Here is a 20,440-nt window from a genome sequence, read left to right on the forward strand (position 1 = left end):
CCAATGTCAAAGCTGCTGGAGGAAGGAAGGGAAAAAAAAAATTAAGCTATCCGTGGTCATCCATTGATCGATACCACGCTGATGACTGGAGGAGGTCCCTCCCCCTTCCAGCATTAGGTTGGTGGATGGGATCCTGGGGAAGGTGGGCCAAGAGCTTTTAAGGAGTTTAGTGGTACAGGGTTCACGCCATCTGAAAATCGAGATAATGCCAGCGAGGATCCAGATGGACGGTCTATCTAAGAATCCGTCAACTTATCTTCTGAGATTCTGCCCATCTCCCCCCCCCCCCTTGACGATAAAGCCCAAGATTCTCTAGCCCACGAATGAGATGAGGAATTGGGGGATAGAATGCGTCTCCACCTCTCATTTGACAACGACGGGCTCTTGTGCCCATTGGTTCCTCCTTGTCCTCCCCCTCCCCCCAAACAGCTTCTCCTGTCATCATCAGGCGCGCTGCAAGTGTATGTCCCTGTATTCGATCTTGGATCGAGCTCTTGCAGTTGGAAAATCTCCCATGCATTGCTGCTGTGCGCTATTTTAATGATGTCTTGTTGGAGGCGGGGGTGGAGTGAGATGAGGGTTTGGAGCTGGATGCCGGCGATGCTAGCCTTGAAATGGGAGCAAGCAGCATGCAAAACAACGCATGTAGAGCTGTATGCAGAGTCCAGAGTCATAGATGCATAACCTGGCATGGCTCTTCGTTCAACCTAACCTAATTCAGTCTGAGCAGATGCAAGCTCAGTTGCGTCTTTGCTTTCGAATTTCCTCTGCTGACTCAGACAAAATAAAAACAAGGGATAAATCTCATGTAGATGCGCATGCAAACAAAATGTATGAAAATCCAAGCTACATAATTGGTCGTGCAGAGGTTCCTCTTTGGAAGTGTAGGTTTAATAAGTTGAGAGGAATGGCCGGCTTTAGCCATCCCATTGCAGCCGTAAATAGAGTCAACAATACTTATGAATGCAGATCGGGTATGAGGGAGGGAGGGAGGGAGGGAGGGGGAGAGTAATGGAAAACCTGTTGTGAGTCGTGGAAATGCCTCCTTATGCTTGTCAAATTGGAGGGGAAGCGGGCCACCAAAGCGGGGGAAATCAGAATTTCATATATGCGTATCAAACTTTCTCTGGCTCATAGCCCTAGTGTGATTGCTACCGCGGTCGTGTCTGCGCGACACTTTTGTGTCGCCCACGCAATCATATGCGCACGGAGCGCCTGGCTAGGGCTTGTGAGCAGGGTGAAAGCAGAGCAGCTAGAGAGGAGAGCGGTGTAGGAGGAGAAGAGGGGTTAGGGGGTTGAGGAGAAGGTTGGTCTAGGTGACAGGCTGGGACGTTGCTATTTTCCCTCTTAAATAGAGCAAACGGAGGAATAAGAAAAAGAAAAGATAGACAAGACATGCGAAGCGCTGGTCAATTCGAAGAGAAGTCGGAGCCACACGGTGATGAGATGCTTTATTGGGTAAATTGGGCGAGCGTTCATATCCTCCTGATCACAGTCACACTATTTACTCGACTTTGACTGCCACCGAATCGAGCCAGTGTCCTTAGTAGAAGAGATGGCGAAAAAGAAGCAAAAGGTGACCGATCAGAGCAGGCGACCAAAGCCCGAGGATTCCGAAGAATCCGATTTCGAGGTTGTTCCCAACACCCCTCTCCGCTCCAAGATGCAGCAGGACGAGGATTCTTCCGACGATGATATAGACTTGTTTGAGTCGTTCGCGGCGGCAGGAGAGCATTCCATGGATGGAATGGGATTGGGAGACCCTGCGATGTCGGACGGAAGCGACCACGATGACGAGGAAAGATTTATTGCAAAGCAGAATCAGGCGCTGAATCGAAAGAAAAAGAAGTCAGGCGGATTCCAATCCATGGGTAAATCTACTCTCCTTTTTGCTCTAGCTCGCCTCGTGCCTTTTCCTTCGTGCAGACTGGAAGTGGCCGCGATCACGGAGAATGCATCCGCCATGCTAACTTTTCTGTTGATGCTAAGGCCTTAGTCACCCGGTCTTCAAAGCTATCATACACAAGGGGTTCAAGGTGCCGACCCCCATCCAGAGAAAATGCATTCCGTCCATTCTGGAGGGGCGGGACGTAGTGGGTATGGCAAGAACGGGTTCCGGAAAGACAGCCGCATTCGTGATTCCGCTCATAGAGAAATTGAAGACACACTCGGCCAAGGTGATTTCATTCATTTTTCTTTTCACCATGCAAGGGGCCTCATTCTTAACGCATGTTTCCTCTTTTAATTTTATTATTGGCTACCCGCCTGCCACAGGTCGGCGCACGGGGTATTATCCTCTCTCCCTCTCGTGAACTTGCCCTTCAAACCGCCAAGGTGGTCAAGGACATTTCCAAATTCACCGATTTACGTAGCAGCCTGGTAGTGGGTGGCGATAACATGGAGGACCAGTTCAACATGATGGCTGGCAATCCCGATATGTAACTCTAGAATCTCCGCTCCATTGAGTGGGCCGTGATCGCTTATGCATCGCTTTTGTTTATGTCTAGCCTGATCGCGACCCCTGGCCGTTTGCTTCATTTGATTGTCGAGATGGATCTGGATCTGCGGTCGGTAGAGTACATTGTATTCGACGAGGCTGATCGGTAAGTTGGTCACCCTTCCAGAGATCACTCACCCCCAATTCTCACTCAGTCATGTCTATGTTCTCTTTGGCCAGACTTTTTGAGATGGGCTTTGCGGTTCAACTCCACGAAATTCTCCATCGGTTACCCCCCTCCCGCCAAACCCTCCTCTTCTCCGCCACTCTGCCGAAACTCCTCGTTGATTTTGCAAAGGCCGGGCTGCAAGACCCACTTCTGGAGCGATTGGATGCTGATACCAAGATCAGCAAGGATTTGGAGGTAGGTTGACCCTCGGGATGAGGATGGAGGTGGGGGCTCTCTTCGCCCCCCTCCTTTGCATCTTATCTTCCTCCCGGTTTCTCTTTATTTTTTCCCGTTCGTCAAGGCTGAACCTGTCCCCTCCCCCCTTCTCTCTCCCCCACTTCTAGATGGCCTTTTTCTACCTGAAACAGGAGGAAAAAGAGGCCGGTCTCGTGTATTTGCTGCGAGAAGTGATCCAGCTGCCCAAGCAGCCCGAGCCGAAGAAGGACAGCGCGGGGCAGACGATTGTCTTTGTGTCCACCAAGCACCACGTGGAGTACCTATCCACGCTTCTCGCCAAAGCCGGCTACCAGGTCTCCTACATCTACGGCACCCTCGATCAGACCGCGCGCAAGATCCAGATCAACAAGTTCCGGCAAGGCCGCACCAACATCATGGTGGTGACGGATGTGGCGGCGCGTGGTATCGATATCCCCATTCTCGAGAACGTCATCAACTACGATTTCGTGGAGAGCAGCAAGATTTTTGTGCACCGCGTGGGCCGCACAGCACGTGCTGGGCGCCGCGGATGGGCGTACTCGTTTGCGACGGCGGAGGAGCTGCCCTATCTCCTGGACTTGCAGCTGTTTTTGGGGCGGAAGCTCGCGCTGGGACGGCAGAGCACCAACTATGTGGAGGACGTGGTGGTGGGCGGGTTCCCTCGGGGCGCATTGGAGATGGACGTGGAGTGGACGCGCCGGGTGGTGGAGGAGGACTCGAACTTGGAGGCTCTGCGTAAAACCGCCCAAAACGGGTACCGCCTGTACTGCAAATCCCGGCCGTCGGCGGCGGCCGAGAGCTACAAGCGCGCCAAAGAGGTGATGGATGTGGAGGAATTCAGAGATACCCACCCCCTGCTTGGTGAGTAGCCGCGTCTTTTTTTTTTGTTTTATCGGTTGGCTCGCCATGAGACTCACCTTGGTTCTCTTCCCCCATGGGTAGCGGTCGATAGCAGCGACAAAGACGCCATTGCCCGTGAGAACCTGATCAACTCCATATCCAACTTCCGGCCACAAGAGGTAGGTATCCTTTGGTGTGCTCGCTCGCCCATGTTCTTGTGTTGACTTGTTGTTGTTTCTGGCCAGACGATTTTCGAGGTAGGGAGTCGTGGAAATAAGGCGTCCGTGGCCGCACAGGTGATGAAGACTCGGCGAGAGCATGTGGGAGGGCTCATCGAGGCCAAGCACAAATCGCACAAGGGCGATTCGAAGGCAGACGCCGCAGCCCCGGACAGCGGCGAGCTGGAGGCTGCCGATGAGTCAGACATCAAGGTAATGATGGAGGTTCTGTTCTTTGTCGAGGAATCTTGGATCCTGACGCCGGGTGACATCTTCGTAGGAGATCTTTTCCGAGGCGAAGAAGCGCAAGCGCGAGGCGCCCTCCGAGCCCGCGAAGAAGAAGAAGAAGATGAAGCGCGAGAGCTTCAAGGATGAGGAGTACTACATGTCCCACTATCAGGCCGATGCCAACACCGAGAGGGGGTAAGGCGCTTGATCCGTTTTGCCCTCATTTGTGTGGATCCCCCATGCATCGATGTAATCCATCTTGCTTTGCCGCTTTAGGTATTCCATGACGCAGGGCGGATCGTTTGCGGAGCAGGCGAACAAGGCGGTGCTGGATCTCCAGGCCGATGACCAGGACACGCTCAAGGCAAAGCAGAATGCGCTGCGGTGGGATAAGAAGAAGAAGAAATTTGTGCGGGGTGGCGGGGTAGGGTCGGACAACAAACGGCTGATCACCACCGAGAGCGGAGTCAAATTGGCCGCGACGTACAAGAGTGGAAAGTAAGTGCCACAGCGATCGCTCTCCCGGGGCGGTGGGGAGCGGCGGTCCATCCCAGCCCATTGGTGCGGCCCGACTAACCCGTCTTTCCCCCGCAGGTACAAGGAGTGGCTCCAGAAGCGCAAGATCAGCATGCCCAGGACGGGCGAGGAGGAGCTGCCGTCGGCCGCGGCCATGGCCCAGTCGGCCCAGCAGAAGCGCCGCTTCAAGCACCACAAGGTCGTGGCCCCCAAGGCGCTGGACCCGCTGGCCAAGGACTACGAGCGCAAGCTGAAGAGGCGCGCCAAGGAGACGCCGGGCGAGGCCAAGCCGCAGGCCACGGGCGGCGCAGCCAGGGCCAAGAGCGAGCTGAAGAGCGTGGACCAGATCCGGCGGCAGCGGCTGGTCAAGCAGCGGCGGAAGGAGAAGAATGCGCGGCCCAGCCGCAAGCCGAGAAAGTGAGGGCCGGAGTCTTGTTTTTCCCCCTCTTGTGTGTGTTTCTTATGCTTGTGCTTTGATTCGGTCTTGCGTGACTCGCAATATGAATCCCTTCTTCATTTCTTTCAAACATTCACAAACCCAAGCCGGCCTCCCAGGCATATGGGGAGGGCCCCCCCCTCCAAATTGGGCGGCCGATGAAACACTTGCACTAGGGCAAGTGACGATAACAGAATTTCGTTATCGGGATCTCCCAATGAGCGCCCGACAAAAATTTTTTCATCTGCATTCACCCTTGACACAGAGACAACTAGAGGGAAAGTCTCTTGCGCAGCTCTCTTTTCTCTCCTCTCCACTGCAAAAAATCCGCGGCCAACCTCCTCCCTCTACCGGTCGCTGCCGTTCTCCTTGCTCCCTCCCCGCCCCCCCCCCCCTCCGCCCGTTCCCCCGTTCCCTCCCCCGGATTCTTCCCGCTCTTCTCTCTGCGACTCTCCTCTTTCTCCCCCTCGCCTCTTCTTCCCCGCGCTACCCCCCCGTGAGCACGCGTAGACTCCTTCCGCCGCACTCTCGCACTCTCCCCCTGCTCTCTGCATCGCGACCAGCGCTCGCACACGGTAGCTAGCTTCGATTGCTTAGCTTCTCCCCCATCCCCCATCTCAGATCCCAGCGATCTTGACGCCATTGGATCGAATGTTGTGTTTGGAACAAACACTCTCCGCAATGTCCCAGGAACAGCTGCAAAACTCAGTCCCCTCCACGCCCACCAGCGACGTGGAAATCCGCCTGGCCCAGCTCAGCACCGAGGATCATGAATACTCCAACGGTGCTGAGTCGGTCGAGAGCGGAGAGGACGCCCTAACCCTGCGCGCCCTCGTGTCCACCCGAGAAGCCGGAGTCATCATCGGCAAGGGCGGGCAGAATGTCGCCCACCTGCGCGAATCGACCGGCGTGAAGGCGGGCGTCAGCAAAATGGTGCAGGGCGTGAACGATCGGGTGCTGACCGTCCAGGGCCCTCTAGAGGGCGTGTCGAAGGTATGTATGCCGGGCCGCCTTGCGTTCCCCCGCACCCACTAACCCTCCCCCCCGTTCCGCTAGGCCTACGGGCTCATTGCACAGTCCTTGGTCGAGAACCCCGCCCACTCCGGCAGCCTCGGCTCCCCGCCCCCCACCAACCTGGCCATCCGCCTGCTGATCTCGCACAACCTCATGGGCACCATCATCGGGCGGCAGGGCGCCAAAATCAAGCACATCCAGGACTCGTCGGGGGCCCGGATGACGGCGTCCAAGGAAATGCTCCCGCAAAGTACGGAGCGGGTGGTCGAGGTCCACGGCACGGTGGACGCCATCCGGCTGGCCGTGCTCGAGACCGGCCGCTGCCTGCTCGAGGACAAGGAGCGCGGGGTGGGCACGGTGCTCTACAACCCCTCGGTGCGGCTCACCCTGAGCGAGTTCGACCCCCTGCACCCCCTCAGCCGCCGCGAGTCCCTCCCCGTCTCCATGCGCCGCGACTCTCTCGGGATCCGGCGCGACTCTGCCGGCGGCGGCGCCATCGGCGGGATGGGGCGCCGCGAGTCGGTCCCCGTGGGCGGCACCCGCACCCAGAGCATCTCCATCCCCCCCGACATGGTGGGCTGCATCATCGGCAAGGGCGGCTCGCGCATCTCCGAGATCCGCCGCATGAGCGGCTCGCGCATCAGCATTGCCCGCGAGGCCCACGACGAAACCGGCGAGCGCATGTTCACCATCCAGGGCACCCCGGAGTCGAACGAGAAGGCCCTGCTGCTGCTCTACAGCCAGCTCGAAATGGAAAAGGAGAGGAGGCTCAGTCTCTCGGGTGGTCATGAGTAGATAGGTCGGAATGGCTTTTTTTTTCCTCCCCCTCCCTTCCTCTCTCCCTTTTGCTCTTCGATGCCGCTGCTGCTATCTCTCTCTCCCCCTCCCCCTTTCTCTTTTTTGTTATATACAGTATATATATACACATACTAAAAGTGGATGTGCGGAAAGAGGCGATGTATCTTTCCATTTCAACTCTCTTCTTCTCTTTCACATCTCTCTTCTCTCTTATTTTTGTGCATACGAAATCTCCTGTTCGTTCTCTCATGTTCCCGATATTGCTTTTTTTCAATTCTTGTTCATGCTTTTCTTTTTTAAAAAAAGTCTTTTTTTCTTCTCCCCTTCCCTCCCCCTCCCCCTCCCCCCTCCCCCTTCCCCTTCCCCCTTTCCCCTTCCCCCCTCCTCCCCTCCCCTCACTCTTCTATTCGTGTTCTTATCAGTATATGCCTTTCCACTATTGTGTGCATTCATATATGTGCGGTGTATAAGAGAAAAATAAAATATACGAAGAGAACCAAAAACACGAGAGTTTGGGTGATACAGAGGGGCGGGTGTATTTTAGGTTCAACCATGATGCTTATCGACTAGCTTCAACTAAGTTTTATTACGTGCCTAGCTTTGGTGCTTGTGTACCGGCTGGTTGCAGTTGCGTCGGCAACCGTGGGGGGGGAAGGGCGCCCGATCTGGTCGAGGAGGGTCCTGGGACATCGGTCACGAGTATCCCCCTCTTTTTCTCTCGGCATGGCCCGGATAGAGTGGAAGCCTAGTGCTTTTCACAACAACCCTCTCTTCTCGGGATGGATTTGTATTATTTCTAGCTATTTTATTTGGCTGGGTTGTTTTTGTCTCCCACTTTCTCCATCTCATGATTTTCGGTCGTCGCGGGCTTCGGTCCAAGCCTGGAGGAGCTTTCCCAATTCCTGAGGGATATTAACTCTGAACTAAAAAAAGTTAGAAATGTGGGTGAATCCTACAGATCCTAAACTGGGATCATATGCATCCAGCAAGAGGATGCAAGTGGTCTACAGAAAGGCAACCCTCGCCAGTCATAGTGCATCAAATAGGACTTTAAACCCAAGTCTTTCCGATGGAGCTCTGAGAACTCAGGGTAGAAGGGCACGCAGGATGAAGGAGCCGATTGCTCTCCCTTGTGCACAATTAGCATCGTCCAGGTCTATCCCACGCTGTTTGTCCAACCGCCTCCCTGTCGAGGGAAGGCTGATCGCTGAGTGGCGGCGGAGATAAGAGCCATTGCACAGCTGCTGCGCCAGCGACCCAGTCACTCTTGGCAGGAGTGTCTTGACTGCGGATTCAAGTGCAAGCTTGCAAACGCGTGATCGGCCAAGAATCTATCAAGGGCGTCAGTCCGCGTGCAAGCGGTATCCCATCCCTCCCCCCCAGCGCGTGTAGACGGCTCTCCTAGCGCAACATTCGGCTTACCATCAGGTCCGTCGTGTAGGTCAGGTTGGAGCCGATCGTCAAACGGGTGAGTTGTGCGCACATCAAGAGATTGATAATACCGGAGACCGTGTGTCAGTCGACAATGGCAATCTTTTCCTGCAAACGAGTATGGGGCTTGTACTAGAAAAGGAGAAGCTTCTGAGTTCGAATCCTCATGGCTGCAAATGGAGCTTAAAGCGTTTTAGTTTAGAGCCATCCGTTCCATGAGCACAGTCACAGGGTGAAACAGGAGAGAATTGTCGATGCTCTGAGAAATCGAAATTGCGCGGGGGGGGGGATTTCTGCATTCATGGGCCCATCCAATTTCCAACCCGCTCACTCCATTTGCTGCCTGCTCATTTCGCGAAGGAAAGCGGCCTTGCTTTTTTCGGGAACGCAATTTTATTCTGAGAGATGACAAAATAAAATTTGCGATCCCTTCCGATAATAAAAAAAGGGTTCTCTCCTTCAGAAGCACAGACTCCCGAGTGGTTGTGAAATTATCTAATTACAAAGTTTCTTGTGACCCTCCCGCTCTTGCTCTCTTCTAACTCTAACTCTCTCTCTCTCTCTCTTTCTCCCCTCTCCTCCCCTACTCCCCCTTCTCTTTCCCTTAGTGCGAGCCATCCCAGGCCCAAGGAAGCAATCAAGAGAAGCATCCATGCGCCTATCCGCCTCAGCTCCTCTCTTTCTCGTCGCGCTACTAGTCTTGGCGCTGGCCGACCCCATCTCGGCCAAGGAGAAAAAGAATTTCCCCTTCTGCAAGGGTCGATTTGCACCCACGCCGGAAAGATGTGCCAAGTTCAACTTCCCAAAGACGCCGGGCGAGCGGACCTGTATCGAGCCCAAGAATGGCACCGACTTCTTCGACATCTCGAAGCTGCCCACCACCACCCTGTCCGCCCACGGCCGCAAGGTGGCCCAGCTGATCACCAATGTGTTTGAGAATGGGGGCACCCAGTTCGAGTGGCAGTACGTGGAGCGCCTCGGCGACGGGCGTGGATTCACCTGTGGCCGCGTGGGCTTCACCACCGGCACCAACGACGCCCTGGCCGTGGTGAAGAACTACACCGCCGCCAAGGAAAACAACCTGCTCGCCAAATATGTGCCGGAGCTCGAACGCATCAGCAAGCTCTCCTTTTGTGACACGAAGCAGCGCGACGACACCAGCAACCTCCAGGGCTTCGACGCCGCGTGGCGCGAAAGCGCATGCACTGACGCAGAGTTCCGCAAGATTCAGGACCAGGCGGTGATCAACGGCTATATGGAGCCGGCCCTAAGGTTTGCCGCCCTTGCCAAAGTGGAGTCGGATCTTGGCAAAGCCATCATGTTTGACACGTAAGTGCCTCCCTCTTGCCGGGCGGGATTCCCATGCCGCTCTCTTACCTCTCTTTCTCTCTCTTGCATTTTGCTAGCATCATTCAGAACGGTTGGCACTACACCGAGCCCGACATCAATATCTGGCGCATCCTCAACTTGAGCGGCGGTTCCCGGCGCGAGGACGAGTCCGAAGAAGACTTCCTCACCCGCTTCATCACCACCCGCCACGAGCTTGTTTGCTGCGCAAACGACGACGTATGGCCAGAGTCCGGGGATCGTATGGATGACTGGATGACGGTCATTAAGAGCAAGAACCTCAATCTGAAAAAGCCCGTGAAGCTGAAAAACTTCGAGGTGACGGTGACGGGCAAGGAGGACACGGAGAAAGTGAACGAAAAGGAGTGCAAGTCATTCCTAGGGAAAGCAAAGCAATCAAAAGCAAGCAATAGACTGGCTGCGAGCAAGAAGAAAGGGAAACGCTGCCCCAAGAAGAAATGAAACTCTTATATGATCTCTCTCTCCCGCACCTATGTATAGCTTCTCGGCTACACTCCGCTATATTGCACTATTTTTTTTTAGCGTTAATATGCTTTTAATAATTCTCTATTTTACCCCCCTTGTCATGATTAGATCTGTAATAAATACTGGCGAAGTTTATTAATTTCCAAGAATCCTACCGAATTTTTGTGGATGTTTTAATCTGCACCTCGTTGATGGCCAAGGCTTGTTGCGCATGTGCTGAAGGGGATTGTCTAGGAATCTGTGAAGTGTGCTTCTCTCCCGTCATCATACCCTAAATAGCTACCTCGAGCGTCCTAGTTGGCTTAGGGGCGAGGGTATTTAAGGAAAAAGGGATGGAGCACTTTAAATAGCTTCCCGTCAACTGCACTAGCTACACCACCCTGCATGCATTCTTTTAATCCACCTGCTTGACAGGTTCTGTAACCATCCTCAAAATCCCGATTATGTAATGCTCAGGGTTCAGGTCCACGCTACCCTGCCCTCTATAGGAACGACTCCAACTGACGCGGTATGCCGCCCAATGCCGTAGGCTCTAATGCCGCGTGTCCTGGATATAAAGTAACTGCCTGTAATTTTGGCAGTTTTCGCCGAGAGTCGAGCGGTAACTTGGTGGCGCCCCGATGAATTATCCGAATCGGAATAGGGCTTATGCACGATACGACAGGTGTCATACGCTGCTGCATCGCCGGAGTATTGATACGTTGCTATGAAAACATCGCTCCGGAAGTTCGGGGTGCGAGCCCGGCGCCATTTGCCATGTCACAACCGGCCGCTGGTAAGTGGCCGAGACAGGCCGACTGGTCAAACATTGCTTTCGGAGGTTTACTAAGGGGAGGCACCAGGTGCCGAGGCTGGGTTTCTCTTCCTCGGTCTCTTCGGCACGGGGAAGGTCAGCGTCAAAGGGCAATCTCCATCTTTTTTCATAAGGCCGCCATCTCTTGCGCCAGTGGTCGGTATAAAACTTCAAATCACTTAAGGTGGCGCCGAGTTGGCAAGCGTTCAACGCGCTTTTGCCCTTCCCTGTTTCTTTTTAATTTCTCCCCAGAACATGTAGGATGCGCTTTTGCCTACCTTGTGCTCCGTCGAGAATCCCCTCTCTCTCTTGGTTTGAGTCCTTATTAATTGCAGTGACACCGGTCGGCTTCAGCTCCTCACTTATTGAGGTGTCTAATTTTTGCAATATTAAACATGCGAAATTAGGCCACACAGAAAGTCACAGCGCGATCTCCATGGCCAAGGCCAATTATGTGCAGTATTAAAATCAAATTCAACGATCAACCCAATTCTGCTATGTTTTAATCCCTTCCACCCCCCTCCCTCCCGCCAGATCCTCTCCGGCCCAAAGTCAGCCTCATGCAGCCCGGAATTCTGCTGCTTGAATTGGACGCGGCGTGGAAATTTCCAGAGCAAGCTTGACGAACAAAAAAGACAAGAATGGGGCTTTTCGCCCCCTCAATGCTTGCCAATTGGAGCGCAGATGAATTTGGCAGATCGGATTGGGGATTTATTGACTATTCTGGAGCGCGCAATTAAGCTGCCTTTTATTCTTGTCATTTCCTCAGAGTCATCGTCGTGGTTCCCATCCCGCTCCTCCTTCTCCATCGCGTTAACTCCATTCTTCTGATTGCATTAGCGAAATGGTTGTTCTCCGGTCGCTTGTTGCTCTCTTCGCCGTAGTTCAAGCGGTTTACGCGCAGGGGCAAGAGTGCCCCTTCATCACCAACCCTGTACAAGGTAACGTGGAATGGGCCTTTGAGAGGAATTCGATTTGTACGCTTGACTGACAGGTGTGGCCAAACCATCCCCTTAGGCACGGTTTGGAAGGCGGGTGATCAGGTCCTGGTGACTTGGTATGCTATCTCTGCTCTCCTTCCTCCCCCCTCTCCTGAGGGTAAGGACTCCTGCTGACCCATTTCCATATGTTTCTGCCAACAGGAAGCCCTCTAACGATAACGCAAAGATTCAAGTTATCCTGGACAAAGGCCAGCCTCAAGCCCTTGCACAGGTTGCCACCCTCGCTGATGGCATTGATGAAGACACAAAAGCCATCAAAATCACTGTTCCCAACAGTAAGACTCATTCTTTTCAAAGAAAGCAGCGGAGGTGGCTAACCTCTGGAGTGGAATAGATCTGGCCCCCGGCACCGACTATGCTCTTCAGATAGGATCGGCCGGCAACTTTTGCTACTCTCACTTCTTCACCGTGGTGGGTGCTAATGGCGTAATCCCTAGTAATAGCGTAAGCGGGGTAGCCGCCCCGTCCAGCTCGATGTCGATGGCTATGATGGCGCTCCCCTCTTCAATGTTGAACTCCATGTCTACTATGCTCCCGCTGCCTAGCAGCAGCAGCAGCAATACTATCGTCGTCAGCAGCTCTGCCCTGGCGTCCAGTTCATTGCCGACGGTCTCTGCTAGTGCCTCCACTCCGGTTAGGTCTGGGGCCAGCAGCGGATCTACCCTTCGTGTGTCGATGGTAGTGGGCTTCTCCGTTGTGTTGGGGTCCATCCTCTCATTGATTTAGTCGTGTTTAGGTCTTTTCGCTATACATATATATATCATCTATAATGTTTCTATATTTTATCCTCTCCAGCCCCCTTGTCAAACTCTCCTCCTCCTCCCCTCCCCATTAGTTCACCTCGTCTTCCGAGGATCGATTCAAATAAAACTAGCGTTCTAGGAGATTCCCCCCTCTCACATAAAAGCAGCGCGTGCCTCCGTTAACGTTCATCGCGCATGTGTTGCGGTAGATGGGTGCGACTGGGAATGCACGTCCGTAGTATGAATCAGCTCGTTATCGCGATAAAGATCTCGATACAGATTTCATGATTAATGCAAAGTTTCACAAAAATACGCCCGATTGACAAATCCGACTCCTGACTTTGGTTCTACCCTCAGACCTCAACTCCTATTTCCAGTGCTTCCTAGTTGTGCTTCTGATTTGGTGCTTTCCCCGTCAAACCCCCTTGGCTTGTTTTTCAGAAGTGATAGCGAGGTCATCATGCGTCCCCTACAGAGTATCGAGGAGCGGCTCGACTATTATTATCGAGTGGTCAACCAGCTGATCTTATCCCGACAGAATCCCGTCACTGGCTTAATTCCGGCTTCGGTGGCAGTGACCACCCATGGGGATTACCGCGATGCCTGGGTACGCGATAATGTCTACTCCATTCTTGCGGTGTTTGGCCTGGCGCTCGCATACCGCCGCTTGGATGATGACCATGGGCGTGCTTGTAAGTCGAATTCTTCCTTGAAAGAGTGTCCCCCAGAACTTGAAGAAGTGATGGTCCGTTTTCCTTTGATTTAGACGAACTTGAACATGCGGTGGTGAAGCTTATGCGAGGTAAATGGTCGTTGGTTGAAGCCGGCGCAGTTCTTGTTTATAGTTTGAATGGCGGGGAGATCCCAGGTGGCCATGCATTCAATAACCTATGCAATTATGTCAGGTCTGCTCTTCTCTATGATGCGGCAATCCCACAAAGTCGAGCGCTTCAAGCATACACAAGCACTTCATGATGCCTTGCACGCAAAGTATAACACAAACACGGGCGACACGGTGGTGGGGGATGGCCAGTGGGGACATTTACAGATCGATGCGACCAGCATATTCCTGCTCATGCTGGCACAGATGACTACGGCCGGCTTCCAGGTCGTGTACACGCAAGATGAAGTGGATTTCGTGCAGAATCTTGTGTTTTACATCGAAAGTAAATAGCTCCTGACGTGCCCGCCTTCTCATTTCCTTTGCTTTACTACATTCATTGCTTTGCCATAGGGGCATACCGGACCAACGACTACGGCATCTGGGAGAGAGGCAACAAGATCAACCACGGTGAGGCAGAGCTGAACTGCTCGTCCATTGGCATGGCGCTTGCAGCACTGCAGGCCATTAATGGAGTCAACTTGTTTGGCTCCCGAGGAGGACCCTCTTCCGTCATCTATGTGCTTCCGGATGAGATCACACGAAACTACACCACACTTCACTCTTTTCTTCCCAGAGAGTCCAACTCCAAGGAGATCGATGCTGCCCTGCTCTCGGTCATCTCGTATCCGTAATTATTTTATCCCGACCTTTGTTAGTAGGGTTTGATAGATGTCATTTCATTTGTGTTTTCTTTTTACTCAGTGCATTTGCCGTGAGCAGCTCTGAGCTGATAGAGCGAACAAAAAACGAGATAGTGACCAAGCTCAAGGGTCGATACGGTTGCAAACGTTTCTTGCGTGATGGCCATCAAACGATTGTCGAAGGTACTCTCAAGGCAATCCCTCTCTTTTACTGCTTATCATTAAACTAGGCCGCTTTTTTTTTATGCTTCGAACGAATAGATACCTCTCGTTTACACTATAATCCACACGAATTGAAAATATTCGAAAATATCGAGTGCGAGTGGCCGCTTTTCTTCACCTACTTCATTCTCGATGGTATCTTCACCGATAATTGGCAGCAGGTAGAGGAATACCGAGCCGCCTTGGAACCCCTGATAGTCTACTCGAATGAGCTCTTCGAGTCCTTCCACTCCGAGGCCTACAGCGATTTATACTCTGCATATTCTGCCCCGCCTTCGCCAGGAATCGGTTTACAGACTTCTCGGGTTGGCCTCATCCCCGAGCTGTACTACGTCCCGCGGGATCTTATCCAAAAGGAACGCGACGAGCCCCACTCCCAATCTCGTCTCCCCAATGATAATATACCCTTGGTGTGGGCCTCGTCGCTCCACATACTTGGCAATCTCATCTACGATCAGTTGTTGAGTGTGGCTGAGGTTGACCCGCTCGGCCGACGGTTCAATGCTACCCGTCCCCACAAAAGGGATACCGTGGTACAGGTCGTGCTTTTATCGGAGAACCAGGCTCTCCAGGAGACGCTTCGCACCTACGGCCTTGAAACACAGACTCTCGATGAGGTGAGCCCAGTCACGGTGTTCCCCCCCAACACCCTTCGCGATGTGTACGCCGCCTTGGGCATGAACCAGAAATTGGGGCTCTCAGGCAGGCCTAAACGGTAGGTTTTGCTTTTATAGTGGCCATTAGCCAAATTCTGTTTCATCCGATGCTTATACGGACTGGTTTGCTATGCTGTGTTTTATCTTTAGGCCTGTGGGCACGTTGGCCACATGTCGTCTGTATCGTATGCAGGGGAAACTGTATGCCTTTACACCCCACTTCATGGATGTGGAGGAGTTCTACCTGACCTCGGACAACCGCTATCTGGTCTCAGCTTTCGAGTCGGAGCTCAATTTTGTGCGTGCACATTGGGTATACAATGGCCGCCCCACCATGGTGATCCTTCTGACCCAGTCGATGCTGGGTGGACTCTCCTCCAGCCATCGTTACGGAACCGGTGTAGGCCACTCGGTCACATCCTCCGAGAAGAAGGACTTGTTCGAGTTTTTCTTGCGGCTGCGGTCCGGCAATATCAGCGGGACGCGGGTGCGTCTTGGTCGGCTGACGCAGATGGTGAGCACGTCGATGATCGAGTCGCTTGACTTCTTGGTCCACAAGCAAGGGTTCGACTGGCGAACCATCCTGGGGGAGACACATCAGCACCGCCGTCGCCAATCCGTCACCCGCCTTGGGTACAACGAGCGTCAGACTCAAGCGACCAACTCCGGGACCACCACGCCAAAGCGCCCACTGCGTCGCAATTCAAGCTTTGTTGGCTCCATTGCGTCCTATGAGGAACTGGCGAGTCCGTACTATGAGGCATCAGGCCTTCAGCTGCAAGAAAAGAACTTTAAGCTGCGCGACCACAAGGGGGCGAGTTCACCGTATCATCGCAACCCATCGCAAACACCCTCCCCCACGCCAAATGCGGGCGCATCCAACGATGACCAGTCGGACGCACCATCCTCCACACCCGTGGAGAATGGCATTGTTGCATTCACCCTCGGCGATCCAGTGTCGGTGCCTAAAGCTATCGATATGTTGTGTGAGAGCGTGAATTTATTTGACCAGATTGGTAGGTGCTGCTAAAAGATAGTGCTCCTTTGGCTTAGCTAAACTTATTCACCCTGATCTCTTTTTTTGGTCTCTTCTCCTTAAAGATCTCTTGCAGTATATCTTGTCTTGCCATGGGATGGACTACTATGTGGATCCCCTTGACGCCCCCATTCGTCAGTTGATCGAGGAAGTGTACTTCAAGGCGCTCCAATTGAAGCTCTGGTCTATCGTGCGCCAAGCGGCCGGGCTTTTGCGCAAAGCGGTCAACAGTTTGACTATCAACATTACCGATCTCATCATCCGGCAGAAGATGGTGACCATTGGACACGGGCAGCGAGAATACGTCATCTTCACGTCACTCAGTCCAGACGTCTTGATCAACGCAATATTTGAACGATGGTATGGGTGTTTTGTTTCCTCCCTCCTCCCTACCAGTGTCAAGCATGGTAGACTCACAGCTCTATTTGCTTGCCGCTTTTAGTGGTGACGATGCACGCGAAGGTCCGCTTATCCAGGAGGTTCTCACCAACCTTGGCTCGTTGATTCGTATGGACGCATCCATGTTCGATGGAATTCGTCGACTCCGGATACATTATGTCATTCTTGCTATGCGCGAAGAGTTGGCTAGACTGAACGATTGCGATGCAGATGAAGCAGTGGAGCACTTGATGCAGCTTTCTCCCTATGAAATCAAATCTTTATTGGCTACTGTGCTGAGCGGCCCTTCCTTGAGGTAGGTGGTCTTACATTTAGCCCCCTCCCCCCTTTCCTTCTCTCTCTCCCCCCTCCTCCCCCCTTTACTCATGTATGTGAATATATAGTTGCCATGATGTCAGGTCTCTCTACTCTGCCAACATTATCCCAGACACTCCTCATGGAGAATGGACCCTTGCCATTAACCAGAGGCAGAATTTCCACTTCACGCATACGCCTTCCACAGATGCGGAAAATACCTTCGAGTATACCTCCAACCTGAAACCGATCCCGGGCAAGGAGAGTGGAACTGCGGTCATCCGCGCACGCTCCGCAGGCTATGTTGCCGGCAACTATGCTCACATCGAGATCAATGGAGTGATTATGCCGGTGTCGTCGCGCGGACTCAACGTGGTGGTTCTGGATGTGGGGCGGAGTGCGATCCTGGAGACCGCCAATTTCGACACCCATATTTCGCAGGATGAGGCCAAAGACTTAGTCAACCTCATCGAGTGTTTGGACCAAAACACGGTTGTGGTGATTTGCGGTAAAGATGAGTGCAGTGAGCAGCTGACGGAGAGTGCGCGAGCCGCCTGTGAGAGCTTAGGGAGCGCGAAAGTACGAGAGGTCGGATATCGTGACTCTTGGTGTCTAATCGGAATCAAAGGGGCCGCTCTTGGCTCGGTCCCTGAGGCACACAAGCACAAAGATGCGGGCGCCACCGATGAGATCCAATACACGGTAGAGTTGGCCAAGAAGCCAGCTGCGACGCCAGCTGCTGAAAAGGTGCCCGACGACGAGTTAGTGGACGATAAGGCGGCGGAGCGAGTGAGTGAGATGGCCCCCTCGACGTCCGGGCGATGGCTGCGCCGTCGTAAGAACGACGGGGCGCTGAATCGTCTGCCGCCTGGATTCTACGCCAGGGTGTGGAAGGTGCTCAGTCGGTGTCGGGCCATTGTCCTTGGGCGTGAAGGCGCCATGCTTCCGCGTGATCCGACGGTTGCGGAGAAGACGCCAGAGGAGCCAAACTTTGCTCTGATGGTCGAAAACCTGCTGGATCGTATCGCAGACCCTGCTGAGCGCCAGGTGGCGGCGGAAACGCTCATGGTGATTGCGGATGCGCTTGAGCGCAACTCGGACGCGGACCTGAGCGAGCGTGACATCGATTTGACCCCGATCATCTTGGATGCCATCGAGTTATTCTGGGCCCACTGGGTTGAGGAGGCTCAGCGTCAGGCCAAATGCGGGGAGGACGAGGCCCGGCGGCTGAAACTCCCCCTTGAAGAGCATGCTCGGACCTCGTCCATTGCAAAAAACCTCTTTTTCGACTGCGAGCCTGCTAGCCTGGAGCTGTTTTTCCACCAAGCCTTTACTAAGACTCTTTAACGGATTTCATCCTGGGGGGGAGGACTTCAGTTAGACATTTTTATCATGGGATGGTCACACTTGGTTTTATCCTGTATCGGCTTACTCGCTATTTATTCACTGGCCTATTTTGCCTAGATATAGATGTGTGTTGGCTCTCTCATCTTGTTTCACATTCGTACTATGCTGTGTATGTTCTGTTATGATATATCCAGAGGCTCAATAATCCATTTCTTAATCTCGTAATCAAGCAAAGATACGGGGCTGCGCTTAGACAGTCACAAATTGTTTTGAGATTTCAAAAATCAATGGAATCCACCGCTACAAGGATCTCGTCAACTTTGTGAGATGATCGGGCTTAAAGGAGTGCTCAACGTGATCGACAACTCGGGGGGTGTATTCGCCGAGTGTATTCGAGTGTTAAATCAAAGCCGCTTTGCACGGCCAGGTAAAGGATGTTTCTCTGGGAAAAATGCTCCTTAGTATTTAGTAAATGGGCTGTTTTTGTGTATCGCATGTAAAGGTGATGAGATAGTGGTGGCAATTAAAAAAGCACGCCCTATAAATGCAGCGCTCCAGGGTCCACAGGCTGCAAACAAGGTCCGAAAGGGAGAGGTACATCATGCTGTCGTGGTGCGAACCAAGAAGGAGGTTCGACGCCCTGATGGACGATATGTACGCTTCGATGACAATGCTTGCGTGCTGCTAAACAACAAGAAGGAGCCGCTTGGCACGCGTGTTCTCGGCGTAGTTTCCGCGGAGTTGAGACAAAAGAAGTGGATGAAGGTGGTGTCGCTGGCCCCCAAAATCGTCTAACGGCCTTTTTCGTTTTCTTTCCCTCCTATTTATTGTGATATAATGGTTGTTTCCCGCTTATACGTTTTCTCCTTTCTTCTGCCTCTTCGTTTTCCCCTCCCCCTCCCCCTCTATCCTCTCCTCAATCTAGAATACGGGGCAAAAGTCCAGCAAGTTTAATATTCTCTCTCATTTTCTTTTGTAAAAGAGAGCTGCATTTTTTCTAGAAAAGAACCCTTTCAAAACAATCCATTTTTGAATTCACGATATTTTCAAATTTAGCAAGTTCCTCTACAATTAAGATACAAAAAAAAAAGAAATATACATAATATAAAATCATTCTAGTAGCTCGTCCAGCCACTCCTCTGCATTGTTGAGCTTCTCATTTTTCATATCGAGCACGGTGGTATCATGTGTCCCTCCCAAAGTCGGCTGAGAATGTGGGATCCGAGGTAGATTCATAGGGGTTGCTGCTTGGCTTCCATTCCAGCCAGTCTGGCCCGCCCCTAGTGCTTTCTTCGGCTGCGGTCGTGGCAGCGACACTTTCGTCTCTAGACCATTGATTTCTTGTGGCTTAGGGTTGTCGGGTTTCCCATGCAAGTAGAATGTTTTGGGAGCTTGATGAGAAGGAGAGCGTCAATTATCAAATGAGAGCTAATTTTAAAAAGGCTTGTACGCATACCTTTAGGGGGCTCGTTGATCAAGAGCAAAGTGTCAAAGTCTGTGTTGAGGCTAGAGACCGTATCCTCAAGCCCAGTTTGCCGTTCTTCTGGACTTTCTTCCGAAGCGTGCAAGTTCACTGGCCCTAGTACAATCTTGCGGGGCTCCTTTTCTTTCAAGCTTTCAACAATCGTCTTGCCACTGTCCTTTTCCTTCATCAGCTCTAGTAGCAGCCTCGATTCCTCCTCCTCCTTCTTTCTCTGCTCTGCCAACTCAAATTGAATTTGCTCCTCGGTCTTTGGTTCTTCTCCTTCCACCTGGGCTGCGAGTACAACAAATCAATTATTGGCGCTACAATAAAGCAGTGAAAAAAATCGGGCTTGCATTTTACCTTCGCGATTCTCATCGTACCGATATGCATTGCTGGAAAGCTTCCTCTTCCAAGAGTAGTTAGGTTTGCGCTCTCTTTCCCCTTCTGGAGGCTCAATAAACAAATCTTGGAATTCACTATCCTCTGACTCCTCTGAAAACTCTTCCTCGTATTCGCCAACCTCTTCAGCTTGGCCCTGCGATTTGTAGGAGTCATTGGCTAGACCACGACCACTTGGGGCTTCCGATCCCGCCGCCTTTTCTCGACTTATCCCATCACGAGAGCTACCACCACGACCTCTCCCACCACGCGCTGCACCTCCACGTGATCTTACCTTGGCATTGTATCGTCGAGATGCCTTTTGCTTGTATCTGTCAGGACGCATGGGAACGAGAGCAATATTTCTCTTGCCTTATTCTCTCATT

At 52.7% G+C, this 20,440-nt stretch overlaps 8 protein-coding genes across 8 annotated transcripts; 6 read left to right on the forward strand and 2 right to left on the reverse strand.

The window, feature by feature from the left end:
* Positions 1-1,555: 1,555 nt before the first annotated feature.
* On the forward strand, positions 1,556-5,105 carry VTP21DRAFT_1663 (uncharacterized protein; the record flags this gene model as incomplete). The annotated part of the gene is made up of 11 exons (XM_069391775.1): positions 1,556-1,871; positions 1,990-2,177; positions 2,275-2,438; positions 2,508-2,603; positions 2,678-2,861; positions 3,011-3,743; positions 3,825-3,901; positions 3,968-4,153; positions 4,221-4,363; positions 4,445-4,666; positions 4,763-5,105. 11 exons carry the CDS (start codon positions 1,556-1,558, stop codon positions 5,103-5,105), a joined length of 2,652 nt encoding a protein of 883 aa, XP_069251000.1.
* Positions 5,106-5,771: 666 nt separating this feature from the next.
* Positions 5,772-6,929, forward strand: VTP21DRAFT_1664 (uncharacterized protein; the record flags this gene model as incomplete). The annotated part of the gene is made up of 2 exons (XM_069391776.1): positions 5,772-6,113; positions 6,177-6,929. 2 exons carry the CDS (start codon positions 5,772-5,774, stop codon positions 6,927-6,929), a joined length of 1,095 nt encoding a protein of 364 aa, XP_069251001.1.
* Positions 6,930-8,017: 1,088 nt separating this feature from the next.
* VTP21DRAFT_1665 (uncharacterized protein) lies at positions 8,018-8,417 on the reverse strand (the record flags this gene model as incomplete). The annotated part of the gene is made up of 2 exons (XM_069391777.1): positions 8,018-8,263; positions 8,355-8,417. The coding sequence occupies 2 exons, from the start codon at positions 8,415-8,417 to the stop codon at positions 8,018-8,020; spliced, it is 309 nt and encodes a 102-aa protein (XP_069251002.1).
* Positions 8,418-9,015: 598 nt separating this feature from the next.
* Positions 9,016-10,172, forward strand: VTP21DRAFT_1666 (uncharacterized protein; the record flags this gene model as incomplete). Its single annotated transcript, XM_069391778.1, has 2 exons — positions 9,016-9,692; positions 9,770-10,172. 2 exons carry the CDS (start codon positions 9,016-9,018, stop codon positions 10,170-10,172), a joined length of 1,080 nt encoding a protein of 359 aa, XP_069251003.1.
* A 534-nt stretch (positions 10,173-10,706) lies between these two features.
* VTP21DRAFT_1667 (uncharacterized protein) lies at positions 10,707-12,716 on the forward strand (the record flags this gene model as incomplete). The annotated part of the gene is made up of 8 exons (XM_069391779.1): positions 10,707-10,797; positions 10,861-10,971; positions 11,027-11,085; positions 11,524-11,759; positions 11,830-11,930; positions 12,007-12,046; positions 12,132-12,265; positions 12,325-12,716. 8 exons carry the CDS (start codon positions 10,707-10,709, stop codon positions 12,714-12,716), a joined length of 1,164 nt encoding a protein of 387 aa, XP_069251004.1.
* A 477-nt stretch (positions 12,717-13,193) lies between these two features.
* VTP21DRAFT_1668 (uncharacterized protein) lies at positions 13,194-18,211 on the forward strand (the record flags this gene model as incomplete). The annotated part of the gene is made up of 10 exons (XM_069391780.1): positions 13,194-13,425; positions 13,500-13,535; positions 13,639-13,899; positions 13,968-14,244; positions 14,319-14,440; positions 14,519-15,194; positions 15,286-16,151; positions 16,237-16,531; positions 16,614-16,865; positions 16,954-18,211. 10 exons carry the CDS (start codon positions 13,194-13,196, stop codon positions 18,209-18,211), a joined length of 4,275 nt encoding a protein of 1,424 aa, XP_069251005.1.
* Positions 18,212-18,538: 327 nt separating this feature from the next.
* VTP21DRAFT_1669 (mitochondrial 54S ribosomal protein uL14m) lies at positions 18,539-19,006 on the forward strand (the record flags this gene model as incomplete). The annotated part of the gene is made up of 2 exons (XM_069391781.1): positions 18,539-18,638; positions 18,714-19,006. The coding sequence occupies 2 exons, from the start codon at positions 18,539-18,541 to the stop codon at positions 19,004-19,006; spliced, it is 393 nt and encodes a 130-aa protein (XP_069251006.1).
* Positions 19,007-19,321: 315 nt separating this feature from the next.
* VTP21DRAFT_1670 (uncharacterized protein) lies at positions 19,322-20,400 on the reverse strand (the record flags this gene model as incomplete). The annotated part of the gene is made up of 3 exons (XM_069391783.1): positions 19,322-19,602; positions 19,668-19,967; positions 20,037-20,400. The coding sequence occupies 3 exons, from the start codon at positions 20,398-20,400 to the stop codon at positions 19,322-19,324; spliced, it is 945 nt and encodes a 314-aa protein (XP_069251007.1).
* Between the last annotated feature and the right edge of the window lie 40 nt (positions 20,401-20,440).

This window comes from Calcarisporiella thermophila (assembly GCF_041956535.1).
Source record: "Calcarisporiella thermophila strain CBS 279.70 unplaced genomic scaffold VTP21scaffold_12, whole genome shotgun sequence".
Lineage (NCBI taxonomy): Eukaryota > Fungi > Calcarisporiellomycota > Calcarisporiellomycetes > Calcarisporiellales > Calcarisporiellaceae > Calcarisporiella > Calcarisporiella thermophila.